Source organism: Sporothrix brasiliensis (genome assembly GCF_000820605.1).
Source record: "Sporothrix brasiliensis 5110 chromosome Unknown Cont17, whole genome shotgun sequence".
NCBI classification, from domain to species: Eukaryota; Fungi; Ascomycota; class Sordariomycetes; order Ophiostomatales; family Ophiostomataceae; genus Sporothrix; species Sporothrix brasiliensis.
This window is the reverse complement of record NW_024467136.1, coordinates 2,592,826-2,606,965: the sequence shown is the minus strand read 5'-3', so window position 1 is coordinate 2,606,965 and position 14,140 is coordinate 2,592,826. Positions and strand designations below refer to the sequence as shown.

The 14,140-nt window shown below is 56.3% G+C and overlaps 5 protein-coding genes across 5 annotated transcripts; 4 read left to right on the top strand and 1 right to left on the bottom strand.

Moving 5' to 3' along the window:
- Window positions 1-1,078: 1,078 nt before the first annotated feature.
- Window positions 1,079-3,617, top strand: SPBR_02373 (uncharacterized protein; the record flags this gene model as incomplete). The annotated part of the gene is made up of 3 exons (XM_040760676.1): window positions 1,079-1,703; window positions 2,145-2,827; window positions 2,910-3,617. 3 exons carry the CDS (start codon window positions 1,079-1,081, stop codon window positions 3,615-3,617), a joined length of 2,016 nt encoding a protein of 671 aa, XP_040620765.1.
- A 1,558-nt stretch (window positions 3,618-5,175) lies between these two features.
- Window positions 5,176-6,075, top strand: SPBR_03114 (uncharacterized protein; the record flags this gene model as incomplete). Its single annotated transcript, XM_040761417.1, has 1 exon — window positions 5,176-6,075. The coding sequence occupies one exon, from the start codon at window positions 5,176-5,178 to the stop codon at window positions 6,073-6,075; it is 900 nt and encodes a 299-aa protein (XP_040620764.1).
- Window positions 6,076-6,950: 875 nt separating this feature from the next.
- Window positions 6,951-8,011, top strand: SPBR_03002 (methyltransferase type 11; the record flags this gene model as incomplete). The annotated part of the gene is made up of 3 exons (XM_040761305.1): window positions 6,951-7,339; window positions 7,415-7,500; window positions 7,569-8,011. The coding sequence occupies 3 exons, from the start codon at window positions 6,951-6,953 to the stop codon at window positions 8,009-8,011; spliced, it is 918 nt and encodes a 305-aa protein (XP_040620763.1).
- A 1,013-nt stretch (window positions 8,012-9,024) lies between these two features.
- Window positions 9,025-11,015, top strand: SPBR_02518 (uncharacterized protein; the record flags this gene model as incomplete). Its single annotated transcript, XM_040760821.1, has 3 exons — window positions 9,025-9,074; window positions 9,461-10,192; window positions 10,304-11,015. 3 exons carry the CDS (start codon window positions 9,025-9,027, stop codon window positions 11,013-11,015), a joined length of 1,494 nt encoding a protein of 497 aa, XP_040620762.1.
- Window positions 11,016-11,569: 554 nt separating this feature from the next.
- On the bottom strand, window positions 11,570-13,710 carry SPBR_02459 (cation diffusion facilitator; the record flags this gene model as incomplete). Its single annotated transcript, XM_040760762.1, has 5 exons — window positions 11,570-11,823; window positions 11,874-12,020; window positions 12,094-12,152; window positions 12,211-12,309; window positions 12,380-13,710. The coding sequence occupies 5 exons, from the start codon at window positions 13,708-13,710 to the stop codon at window positions 11,570-11,572; spliced, it is 1,890 nt and encodes a 629-aa protein (XP_040620761.1).
- Between the last annotated feature and the right edge of the window lie 430 nt (window positions 13,711-14,140).

The window sequence follows — 14,140 nt, the reverse complement described above, 5'->3', positions numbered from 1 at the left end:
GTACGAAATGAAGATGACCAGAAAAAGAAACGAGAGAAAAAGGAAAAGAAAAGAAAAGAAGAAAAAAATCATCAAAATAAACTTACACAAAACACGCCGAGGTACCTATCCGCGCCAGTCACCATCCTTGCTCAAGCTCAATAAGCCACGTAGGATACAGATATGTCCGGCATTACTGCCCTTGGGCTCCACGATAATTCCCAATGAATTGCCCGGCATCTATTCCGTAGGAGATCGTATTTTACTTTGCGGGTTCATGGCACTTGAGCCGGTCGCACGCACAGCTAAAGGCAGAGCTGTGTCCACTCCCCCCACTTCGCCTCCTCTTACATGTTCCTTGCCTTGATTGCATTCAACCCAACGCGTCTAACCCTGATTTAAGTCGGGATGAAAACAAGCATAGTACGTCTACGAAGCCACAAATGCAATTCTTCAATTGGGAAGGAAACACATGAGGTGGCAAATCCGGCATCGCCAATGACCCCTGGAAACAGTTCGCCCCTTCCTTACCCGTCGGCTTGAACATCGCACGTGCACCTGAGTTGTGCCTTCCCTCCCAACACCAGCAGATCTGGCAGTATCGTCCTTCTTTTAACGTCCACATCTCTCCTTTTCTGTATATACTTGATTCAGCTGCTGCACGAGGACAATCACCGCCAAGATAGGGCGGAGATGGACTTTGCAAACAAAAAATCAGGCGCTTCCTAGCGACCCAATCGACACACTCATCACGATTTAAGACAAACTTGACCGACAACCACCGGCACCCAGGACGAGCGAATCCGGCGACACTTCGAATATCGGATCGGCTTTTGGGAGGCACGAGGCCGAGGACACGTAATTTTGAAATTGTCACCCACGGATGACACTCATGGCCGACCCGACGAGATCACAGGAGCCATTGGCTCCGGTGGAGTCTCGTCAACAAGAACAGCAAGAGGCACAGCAACAAAACACACCTGTGCACTCACCCACCAGCCCATCCTCCAGCTTCCCCCACCGCCAGTCACAACTGTCCCATTCTCCCTCCTACCAGAATCTTCAGGACCCGCGACAACACCAGTTCGCTCTTAGCAACATGCAACAGCCCTATTACCGACCTCCGGGACCCGGTGGCGGCCCTCACAGCCACGGAGCGTTCGACATGCACGGCATGGCGCAGAGCCTCCCACAAGCAGACTACCGGCAACAACAGCAGTACGGCGCCGCCGGAAACCGCGCCGGACCTCGCAGCTATGCAATGGGCCCCGGGGCTTCACTTAGCGCTCACTACAATACGCACCCGGGCGGCCCGGCCCCAGCGCAACAAGGCTTTTACCTTCCGCATCAGCCACCGATGATGGGGCAACACTACTACGGCACCGGCCAAGTTCCGACAACGGCGCCTCGACACGCTGGCGGCACCGGGGACTATGGTTATTACGCAGGCCAGTCACCGTCGTCGACAGGTTACTATTACCGACACCCAGGCCAATACGTCCACCAACCTCAGCACCAACACCACCAGCCAGTCGCTCACCCGCAAGGGGTGCTGCCCGGCGGCGGCATCCCCGGCGGCGGCATCCCCGGCGGCAGCGCGCCTGGAATCTACGCGCCAGCGCCCAATGCACCTAGGCGCCCGTCGCAGCCAGTCGTTGTCACCAGCAAACCTTTGGCAGATGGCCTAAAAAGCTCGCCAAATATTGACAAAGCACCCCGTCCAGGTAAGGAACCCTTCAGCTGACACGGCAGGGAGACGATACGAACCACCGCCAAACCCGAGATAATGGGTGCAATCCGATGGCACAGTACAGTAGGATAATAGTGAACGAGGAGAAAAAAAAGGAAACCTAGGAGGTCATGACAAACATTTGTGTTCGTGATGTAGTTCAGTACTGCTGAAAGGCACAATTGACTAACGAAGTCCCGCCACTCTAGTATATGGCCAGACCCAACCGACCAGCGTCGTACGAGGACCTCCTCGCAAGCCGAAGCAAAGTGGTAAGTCCTAGTTGCGGTGTTGTGGCTAGTTACGCGACAAGATGCGGCTGTGTGTTGTGTTTAATATGCTGCGTGTTCATGGTTGCTTGCATTTGCGTTTGCGTGGTGTTTGCATTCCCTTGTACATAAAGAATGCTAATCTTACCCCTGTTTCGCCCTAATAGGCCATGCGATCTGGATAGGCAATCTACCACCGCAGACGAACCTCATGAGCCTCGTACACCATGTATGCCAGCAAACAGACGGCCTCGAGTCGCTGTTCTTGATTTCCAAGAGCAATTGCGCGTTTGCCAACTACCCGGATGAGGAGCGGAGTTTGGCGGCACAACAGAAGCTCAACGATACGTCGTACATGTCGGTGCGGCTTGTGAGCCGGCTGCGCAAAAACCCAGTGGAGGGTGTGCAAAGCAGTATGTCCCCAACAAAGCCGACAGCATTATCGACCGGGCCATCGACTGGAAGCTCGCCTCCACACGGCGACGAGAAAACAGCTGATGAGGCAGAAGAAGCAAGCAGTGCGAAGACAGTGACTGTCGACGAACGCCGCTCTGACGATGCACCAGCAGCGCCGAAAAAGCCACCTACGCAAACGAGTGTTATAGTAGACGGTTCTGGAAAATCCGGTGCATCACGGAGACTAGCAGGCTATGAAGCGGACCGTGCTGCTGCTGCCGCCATCTCGACAATCCCGACAATCCCGACAACCACTATAGTCTCGCTTGCGACTAAGAGCGACCGGTACTTTATCCTAAAGAGCTTGACCGTGGAGGATCTGGAGCTGAGCGTTCGAACGGGCATTTGGGCAACACAATCGCACAACGAGGAGACGCTGAACGATGCCTTTAAGGTGGGTGCAAGATTTCGATCCTTTCGAGTTATTTTCCGTCTGCGACAGCTGTCTAACAAAAACAAACTCCCAGTCCTGCCAGAATGTCTACCTCGTGTTTTCAGCCAACAAGTCAGGCGAATACTTTGGCTACGCACGCATGACGTCCGAGATCAACCAAGACCCCGCCGCCGCTATTGCATTTGCACCCACCTCCCAAACGTTTAGCGAAGTCGACCTTCCCAAGGCGATCCCGACCGACGCAATCGAGACGACTCCACGTGGCCGCATTATAGACGACTCGGCACGTGGCACCATATTCTGGGAGGCACAACGGGACGATGATGCCGACGAGGAGTCGGAAGACAATAAGAAAGAGGAGGGCACCTACGGAGTAGACGGCGCAGAGTTTGTCGATGGCGTCGATGGCGTTGATGGTGTCGATGGCGTGGACACTGTGGACGGCGTCGACGGTACAGACAAAACAGGCGGCGCGGGCGGAGTCGACGGAGTCGACGGAGTCGACGGAGTCGACGGAGGCGTTCGCGCTGGTACAACAGATGCAACAGATGGAACCGACGGCGTCGACGGTGCGGATGGTGATGATCCCAAGGTCTGGGGCAAGCCGTTCCAGCTCGAATGGCTGTCGACGGCGCGCCTGCCCTTCTACCGCACTCGGGGCATGCGCAACCCACTCAACGCCAACCGAGAGATCAAGATTGCACGAGACGGTACAGAGGTCGACCCAGCCATTGGACGGAAGCTGACGAGCTTCTTTCACCAAAGCACCTTGAGCGCCTCCAACACATAGGGCTCCGTTCCGTGATGCCGACGAGCTACAGTGTCGCTTTTGCTCGGCTCAGGGTCGGAACTGCAGAACGGCGCAATGGAGCAGGGAATTTTGGGTGTTCATGGGGTTCAGGGAGAGGGGCGGTGTTCTCACACGGTAATGGGATCAAATCGGAGTCTTATGATGCTCATTTATTTCTTGGTTCCTTGGGTCGTCACCAAAGTCTACTACAAAACCCGTTTATTTCCTTTTTTAATTCTGGCATCTGGGTTGTCAGCTGCACATGCAGACGCCCCTGCTCATAGGCGTGATCCATGTGCGTCTTGCGTCAAAAGTCCAAATACTTAATTCCTATCCAATGGACGCCCGCGGAGGTTTTCGTCCAGCATTGGCGGCTGTCTCCAGAGTCAATGGACACATGTGCAAGAGAATCTTTCCCTATATCGCGTGACCCCACGGGAGTCCATAACGAGCGAGTATAGTTGTCGAATTCCGTCACGTGTACAAGTATAAAAAGCGGCGAGAGGATGTCCGAAGATATCAGGAAGCGATGAAGCCGTCGGGGCTGTGCCCAGAAGACACGGGACGTGAGCCAGGGATAGCATTGCCAGCCAAAAACAAGTTCTCTATCCATAGTGACGAAAGCAACCTCTTGCGGGCCTGCGTGTGGGGCTGCCAACCTGTCGGGGAGGGAGGAGAAAGGGACTAGCCGCGCCGGAAATAAAGGGACCGGGCCAGAAGGCCGTGCGACCTCTGTATTATGTCATAACTACTCCCTAATTTAGCGTCCTTTAGCGACTTTCACAGGGGGGGAGGCTGTGGTACAAACAACGTCCCTGAAATTCACAAAACGATACACCGAGGACAAAATATAGATTCACAGAGACGGAAATTCAAATCGCAATCACTGAAATAAGCGTGATGAGCACGTGGAATGAAACTGATAATTTTCTTGAATTAAGGACCGTTTTTTGACATCCCCTGAATTTCCAGGGGACAGGACGGCCAAAGAGAAATTCTAGCGCTCTGATTGGCCAGAGCTTACAGAAGCTTCTCGCACATTCTGGGCCTAGCCCGCCACCTCCAGCACTTACACCAGGGCTCCCGAGACCACTGATAGAGAGCTGCAAGGAAGCGGTTAGAAGGCTGCTTGCCTCAGCCGACGGCGCTCAGCCGCGCATCTAGCAGATTCAGGAACCATCGACGACCATCGAGACCACGAAATCACCATTAACAATCTCGCCTCCGCCTAGGTTTGCAGTGATTGCGTACCATTTTGTCGCCTTTTCCAGCTGCCTGCAAGGCAGGCAGCCAATATTGCGCCATGCGGCGGTAGGTTCGGGAAGCATGGCGAGGCTTCGGCCATTGTCACAGCACAAGTCTCTGTGTATAAAAAAGCCATGTCCGACTTGCTCTTGGACAGTTTCCGTTTTTCTTTGCCTCATCCTCACCAGAACAGTCACAGTCACCTTCAGACATTAAATCAAAGACAAGCAACAAACCTCACACATAACCTTCAATCACTTCTACCAACATTCCCTTCTTCACAGCTCCCATCCACCTCACCACATTCGCCAAGATGCCTTTCTACCAGCGCGCATTCTTCAACCCGGCCGTGGCCGACAATGCCTTCACCAACATCTTTCAGCTGATCAACGACATTGACAGCTACCAGCACGAGGCGTCTGCGCCCGCTTGCAAGCCCCAGCCCCAACTTCAGAAGCAGCAGAGAGTCTGCAAGCCGCGCCACGAGCACGCCGCACACCACCGCCGCTCTGGCCTGAACGACTTTGCCAGTGTCTTTGGCGTCGCCCGGCCCTTCAACCCGCGCTTCGATGTCCGTGAGACCGACTCCACCTACGAACTGCACGGTGAGCTTGCCGGCGTCGACCGCAACAATGTCTCGCTCGAGTTCACCGAGCCCCAGACACTGGTGATTAGCGGCAACGTGGAGCGCAACTATTCTTCGTCTTCGCCATCCACGCAGCAGCCTGCGGTGGCCGCTGCACCCGAGGCCGTCCCCGAGGCCATCGCCGACACCCACTCCGAGTCGGAGGATGAGCCTATCCTGCCCGACGGCGCACGTACGCCCGCCGAGGAGGACGAGCCGTTCACCGAGATTGCTGCGCCCCGCTCGCCGTCGCCGGCCCGGAGCCACCGCGCCACTGTGACCGACGAGGCCACGGAGGACGCTCTGGAACGTGGCCAGGACGTCACCAACGAAAAGGCGGCCGAGGCTGAGGTCGCTGACCCGGCTGAGGTTGCCCCCGAGGAGGCCGACACCCCAGCGCAGGCTCAGGCTGCTGCTTCCAGCGACCGCTACTGGGTCCAGGAGCGCGCCGTCGGCCAGTTCAAGCGCGTCTTCAGCTTCCCGGTACCCGTGGACGAGGCCAACGTCCGCGCCAACCTTGAGAACGGCATCCTGAACGTGTCGATCCCCAAGGCCAAGCGCGAGACCCGCCGCATTGTGGTCTTCTAAACGGGCCTGCTTGCAACGGAACTGTATCTCTTCTGTTTTGACTGTATCAGCATCATCACATCAGCATCGGAGTTTCGCGTTGCGTTATTTTGTCTTTCTTCTGTTATTGGTTGGGTCATCTTCATAGTGGTGGAGGATTTAATTAATATACGAGGTTTTCCCTTTGTCATGTACAACTGCTTGCATTTTAGGTTACTGTTTTGATTCTTTCGCAGAAGTGAATATAAACCATTGTCAAAAACAATTGCGCTTTAGCATCGTGTTCGAATCTATAAATTAGAAAGCTAAGAAAAACAGGATAAATCAATAATGACCGTTGTATAAAACCAGTCCTACAAGTTGCATGTGGAGCAAAACGAACAATGAAAGACTGTGAATCTCAACAAAAGTCCTACAAGTCCGTAGTATTTACAAAGCTCTCCCGAAGGCCACGAGACAATCGTTGCGTTCGGTCCCGGCATCGGGCAATGTAACAATGACACGCACTAGTGGCCAGTGTGAAAAGTGAGAAAAGCTTGTACTGAACTGTAATGCGCTGTAATATGCTGGAAATACGTCGCCTAAGGGCGGGCCCTGGGGCGGGGCGCCGGCAAGCCAAGCACCGTATGTTGGGGCGCGCGATGGCGCAAGCGCGGTCGCCAATTTCTCCGATCGGATCAGGACAGACCAGGGAAGCAGGAAAGGAGCGGCAGACAGGTAGGAAGGCAAGCAAACATAAGACGCTTCTCGGGCTCGAGGAATGAAAAGAAGGGTATTATATATCGCCAAGACCGTCAGCTGTCACCGCGACCATATGCCTTCACTGTACTGAATATCCGGCCGCCTTCTCCCACAGTTAATTGCATTTGCACGCCGTCTGCATCAGCCGACGCACAATGGCAACGCCTCTTGTCCAGGCCGCATCCAGCGGATTTCACGATGCCGGCGCCTACGATGCCCACCGCCCGTCGTACACGAACGAGGCTGTCACGGCATTCATCGGCCGCCTGAACATTCTGGGCAGCACCGCCGGCGACGGCAAGCCGCTCAAGATTGTCGAGATCGGCGCCGGCACCGGCAAGTTCACCGAGATCTTGTCGCGCCAAGCCGTCGCCAGCACCACGGCCTTGGACATTGTCGCTGTCGAGCCCCATGAACAGATGCGCGCCCAGCTGTCCGCCAAGAGCCTGCCCCGCGTCACCGTCGTCAACGGACACGGCGCCAGCCTTGGCTCGGTCGCAGATGGCACGGCCGATGCCGTGATCGTGGCACAGGCGTTTCACTGGTGAGTGCTTTTTCGGGACGACGATTCATAAGCGATGTTCCCTGCGAAACATGAAGCAGGTTGCTGACCGGCCAGGTTCGCCAACTACGACGCACTCAAGGAGATCCACCGCGTGCTGAAGCCCGGCGCCACTGTCGGTGTCATCTGGAACATTGAAGACTGTACGGTAACAGGCGACGCACTGGTAGCGTCTACTGCCCACGCTGTCCACTAACTGTTCCGTTCCCAGACAACAAGCCTGCCGCGTGGCCCGCCAAGGCCGCCTGGGAGCAGAGCCTCAACGACATCATCTGCTCCCTTGCCAGCGACGGCAGCCCGCGATTTCGTGACGGCAAGTGGCAGCAGGCATTTGACGACGCTGCCCGCTCCCAGGGAAAGGACAAGCCCGCCCTCTACAGTCCCCTCGCCGACGACCGCGTCTACTGGACCGTCAAGCTCGCGCCCGAGGCCCTGTGGAAGCGGCTGCTCACCCTCAGCCAGATTGCGAACCTGCCCGAGACCGGCACCAACGATGCGCACGAAGCGGCCGACAGCACGGCCCAGCCGACCTCGCGTGCGACGGTGCGCCGGCGGCTCGATGCTGTGCTGGCGCGCGACGACGTGGCACGCGATGCCAGCGGCGACGTGACGATCCACGCACTGACCTTTTTTGCGTGGGCGCAGAAGATTTAGTCGGCCCTTTGGGAGGGGCAATTGGTCAAAGGGGAGCCATAGCCGTTTATCTTGTCCCGTATTTTGGTCTATACTTTCTGATGCACAGCACGGAACAAGCTTGAAAGTAAGTAACTTTGCAGAACTTAATCAATTGGTACAGCATTAGAATAGGGTACTGCGTAGAGACTGCTCTGCGCTTGTGCTCCATTGTATTCGGCACACAGAGCAGCGCGAGATATCGAGCTGCAAATAGATGCACGGCCGCGTCCGTCCTTCACAACCACGCTCGTATTTCTGAGTGCGTCTATGCGTCGGCCGAAATATACATCACTGTCAAAGAATGTCAGCATGTGAGGCTGCAATGGCGAATGCAGGGACCCATCCGTGTCTCGAGTCCATGCTCAAACGTACCGTTGTTGCCGCGCACAAACGCGTCGCCGTATGTCCTCCGCTTCACGCCGTTGACGTATTCCTCCGTCTTCTCCAGCGCAATGTTCATGTAGCCGTCCACCGACTGCAGCTCGCCCTTGTACACCACCCCCGAGTTCAGCTTCACCACCACCGCGCTGCCAATGATCTCGCCCAGGAACGCGCTGGGGTCCTTGCCCTCCGCCTGGCCGCTACCAGGGCCGTTCTCCATGTCGACAGAAGCAGGTATATTTGACACGGTGAGAGTGCTGTGGATCTAGTCGCCGTCAGTGTCGTGGTTCTTGGGATGCTTGAGGCTCAGCGTGTCCTCACGTTTCGAGAGTTACAGCGTGATGCTATGACCGGCGCGTGGAGAGGCCGTTGATGGTAGCACTGTCAGGTAGCTCGATTTCGACGCAGGTTTGTCGCTTTGACGGTCGTGGGTGGCCTGCGTGGTGATTCGCCGCTTGAGAGTTGCAAGGTGAGGTTCGCACCTGGCCCTGGTCTTGGAAAAATAGGTGTGGAAGCATGCTTAGTCATAAATGCATTTAGCGACCGCAGTACGCTGAAATTTTACATAAGCCGTCCGATCCGACCGGCTCAAGGCCTGATCCGAGCAACCCATGTTTAAGCGCCGTTGGTTCTGTGCCATTTCCGGTCAACTGACGCAACGGTTCGCGACTGCCGTCGTCGTGCAAAGAAGCGGTCTTGCCGTTTATGTCTATTCTATCCCATCTGTCGACGGGTCACGATTCCATTTTTAACAAAATAAAGTAACCTCGTCACTCGTCATTTTGAGTCTGTCCAGCTTCCTGTGAGACAAGAACTAGTGCGAACAGAATTCACACCAGTACTTACCCCAGACTCGGCGAAACTCTGGGCATTAGAATTTCCGCACTTCCGGCATCACGACATCCGCTCCGGCCACCGGGAGTTCTCCGGAGTCACTTGTTTCTTTCCCCACAGACTCCCCTCTGGAGGCTGAACCTCCTTTATAGAAGCTCTCCTCGTCTTTGGCACAGGCACCCCGATCGGTGCCTGTCTATGCTACACTGCGAGGCTGGAGGCCACAACGTCGCAGGAGCGGCCGACCCACACTAGTCCAGCCAGGAGGCACACAGCGGTGCTGGAAGACTCACGCCCAGGCCTGCGCAAACGCAGAAAGACGTCCCGCAAGAGCTCCTACAAGGGCATCGTTCGGGACGCGGTCGGCCGACCAAGCAACAGCGCTGGGGGAGGTGCAGCCGCGGCGAGGACGAGTGCCGAAGCAGTCGCTGCCGCCACCCAGGCCGGCCCTAGCATGTCCGGCCATCATTCGCAGGACTCATCTCTCGGCATCTCCCACAACATGGATGTCGACGGCGGCGACGCAAGCGGCATCAACGGCGGTGCGGGCGCCGAGGACTGGACGCAGCATGAGAGCATCTTCAACTCACCTCCGCCGCCAGGGCCCTCCGTCTCAGCGTCAACCTCAATCTCCGTTGTACCTCCACCACCGGCGACAAACTCCGGCATCTCGCACGCCAATGTTGCGAGCAACAGTAGCAATCCCTCCACTTCCCCTCCTCGAGGACCCATCGCGGCAGCCTCCGGTCACATTCTTGGCGAGACTCCGTCACCAAACGCACAAAAGCGGGTTATCTCACCACGCCCCGGGCGCTCTACTCAACGCGGTTCCAAGTCACAGTCCGTTGTTGACGTACCCCCGTTGGCTGCGGCCGCCACGACAGCGGCAGCAACAGCACGGGCAAAGGAGCGCGAGAAGCTCATCACTGGGCCGCTGATGTTCCGGTACGTGTAAACCAAGTCCAGGGTGGCACAGTGAACTGACGTCGCTGGGTGGAGAGAACGAAATTCTGTACGCCTCGAGGTAAACTTGACGCTGATTTGATACCCCTTCAGAATGCCACTCTCCATCGCCACGATCATGGTCAACGGCCGTGAATTCTTCATTCACGCCAATCTGCTCTGCAAGGAATCGGACTACTTCACACGCTGCCTACGTGGCGGTTTTGCCGAGGCAGAGACCCAGCGTATCGAGATCAACGACGAGGACGTGTCTGTCGAAGACTTTGGCCTCTGGGTCGACCTGCTCTACCGCAGCCACTTTCAGAAACCGGAAAAGTTTCTTCTGCGCAAAGAAGAAACCGGCGGCACGCTGTCCACTATGCAGATCCTGACGTTGTGGAAGCTTTCTGACCGTTTCATGAATCGGACCCTCGCCGCCATGGCCGAAGAGAGCCTCCATCATCGCCTGTCTCTGTACTCGGTCGAACAGTGGCGCAAGCTCTACCGCACGCGCCCCTCGTCCGACATCAAGTCGCGTGTCAGCCGCCTGCAGGATGCCTACCACTACTGCTGCGACCAGGAGCTGCCTTTTGTCAACGACATTGTCGCCGCCTGCGCCAACTGTCCCGCCCAGGTGTATGCAGACTGCGCATCGCTGTTCGAGGTTGATTTCATGATGCTCGTGTCGCAGCGCATGATCATGGCGCATGCCGACAACCAGCTCGTCAGCAAGGACCAACGCATGAGCTCCAATGGCAACAAACCCACCGGAGCCGCTGCCACCGGAGCCAATTCAACCCTGGCTGCTTCTGATTCGGGGATGTAAGAACCCGCGGTGTTCTGGCGGCTGTTTGTCTCTTGTTCACATTATACCATTGATATCGTCTTTCGCACATGATTCTTGCTACGGACTCCTAGCTCCACGATTCAGGTCCATTCATTTGTTCTCGGCGTTTTCAAGTACCTCGCTTTCGTTTCACTTAGTCATTTTATGGGATTTTATTGTCTCCGTCAAATTCACAGCTTTCTCTGCTACCAAGATCGCTTGGATATCGCGTCGTGTCTCTGACAAAATAATGGAAACTCTAATGTAGAGCAGGAAAAACTCCAACCAGTTCTTACGGCGATTGCACCGACGGCGGAGAAGATGTATGGATGAGGATTTGATTTCAATAGCAAAATATGATGACAGCGTCCCAAACATGCTACGTAATAGTACAGTGTTGTCAACCCAAAGATTCGTCGCCAGGTATGATGTACAGGGAGAGTGGATATAATAGATTGTAGCCAAAGGGAAACCAAACGGGGACGCAATCAAACTGTGGCTTGGCGCACGAGCGACGTCTACAGGTCACCTACACATCTTCTTCCATCTCTCCATTACTCAGCCTGCTGCTCCATGTGCGTTGGCAGGTTGTAGTCGGCATAATCAGCATGCACAAAGGCTCGGTCGACAATCGGCACCGACTCAATGACGTACTGCAGACTCTCGCTCAAGTCGTGACTGTCCTTGAGCGACATGTTGGCATCGAGCACAATGTCCACCTCCACAATCAGCTTGTCGCCACCATGGTATGCCTGCAGGCCCTGGATGGCCTTGATCGTCTTGGCGAAGCGCATGGTCAAGTAGAGCACTGACAAAGGTTAGGCGGTGCACGACAAATACGTGGACAAGATGACGTACAGATGTTTCTCTGGTCGGCCGTCGCAGAGAAGCCAGACAGATGCTTAATGTGTTCAATGGATGTCCGTGACCAGTTGTAGATGACAACCATGGAGAGGAGCAGACCGCCGAGGGCGTCGAGCCACCAGATGCGTGCATAGAAGCCGACTAGACAGTTGGTCAGTTCGTCATGATCCCGTACTCTGATGCCACGAGTGTGGTCGTGTGCGAAATAGCATACCAATAGGAAAGGCAATAGAACCGGCGTTGAAAATAACGTCCGTCATGGCATCGGACGCCCTAGACTATTGTTAGGATATGCAAACTGCCACAAGACGGTGAAACAGACTCTACATACAATGCTTGCACACTCGAGTTCTTCACAAGTCGGCACCACAGCCAACAAAGACCCTTGATGACGACCGTGCTTGCCATGATGATGATGGCAGGGAGGCCCCTACAAAGTATAGTGTCAGTCAAGCTCACGTAACGTTCCCAAGAGGTGAAGCAAAAGCGGGCCAGCGTACAGCTCAATGATCTCGCGGTCCTCGGATGCCAGCCGCTGCACAGCCTCCAGCATGACCTGCACAAACGACGTGATCATGATGGCCGAGAACACCAAGACACCCAGCGGCTCCAGTCTCCGCCGGCCGACGGGGTACCGGTACTGGTCTTGGTTGCTGATCATCCACGTCGTCGTCCACACAATAGCCGTCGACAAAAAGTCCAGCACGGCATCCACCAAACTGGCCAAGACGGAGATGGACGGCACGGAGACGACGACGGCGGTCTTTCCGGCCAACAGGATGGCATTGGCGGCCAGATTGATGTAGATGGCCAGCGTGACAATGGGCGCCGAGCTGTCCACGTTCTCATCGTCCTCGAGCAGCAGCGGGATGTCGGCCAGCGTCGGGGACTTGCTACCGGGGCCGCCGGTGTCCACGCAGCTTGCTTTCGCCCGGGCGGACGCCTGGTTGGCGCTGTCGGATGCTGTCGCACCGTAGGGTGCAGAAAGATAGTTGCCCGCCAGAGATACGGACGAGCTGCCATTGGAAGTGGCCGTGCCTTCGGTAGCTGCCCGTGAACGTGTGCGGGAGCGGAACTCTTCGTCAGAGTCGGGGTCGTGGTCGTCCTCATCGTCCTCCTCGTGGGCCTCAAGCAGGGGTGTCGTCTCGGCGGGTCGGTAGATCCCCTTGGGCGTCCGGGTAACCTTCTTGACGGCCGCCTGCGTCGAGGGACTGGCGCCCGTCACGCCAAGGCGGGCCGCCTCGCGCTCCTGTAGCTGGGCGAATCCGGCGTTGGATGGCGACACCGACGAAGACTCCTCCCGTATGGTAGCCGGGACTGCCACGTTGCGGCTCGCTGCCGAGTGAAGCTCGTTGTACTCGTTGAGCAGGTCGTGCGGCAGCGACGAGTTGAGCAGTCGGTCAATGTACAGGTACTGCTGGATCAACATGTTGTTCCGCTCGTAGTACTCGCGAAGGGGCTTCGTCATGGTACACAGCTGCTCCGCCGTCTTCCAATACCGCTCCCAGCGGTAGCGTTTGGCCTTGCCAATCAGCCGCATGCTGCGCATCTGCGGGTTGTTGAGGATGGCGCTCAGGCGGCGCTCGTCGTGCGCGCGGCGCGCATCCTCCTCGTCGCTAAACGTGTCACGGCGGCCGAGAAAAGAGCCACCAGGTGTCATCATGCCCGAGGGCGTCAATACCCCGCCGGCAGCCTCTTCCTCATCACGGCCGTAGGCGTACAGATTCGACGATGACCGCCGGCGCATAAGCGAGGCTAGAGACCCGCGCGGCGTGTAAGGCTCATCATGCAGCAGCGAGACCGGGCGGTGTACATGAGTCGGGGACGCCATGGCGTGAGCTGCACCCCGGTGAAATGGTCCGAATGAAGAGATGTTGGATGGCCAGGGTCAGTCGTTTGGTACTTGTAGGTCGCCCTGGACCTTGAGAGTTGAAGCCGTGGTCACGGCAGTACGCGTGCGGCGATCGACGTGATCTGCCCGCACATAAACTGCAACCTGCACGTTCCGGGCCAGAACGACGGACAGCACAGGTCGCGACGAGAGAGAAGCTCGGACGTAACCAAAGTAAGATTCGAGATGGATCGTATAGCAGAGACGATAGCGCCAAGATGCGATAGGAAAAGAAAAAAATGAAACATGATTGAGGTCAATAGCGCAGTATCTGTAAGACCAACAAAGGGAACTAATACGGCACCACATCGACGTACACTCCACCTGCGAACCTAGGCCAAGCTGGGAAACTAGCTGCGCCAGCTGACAA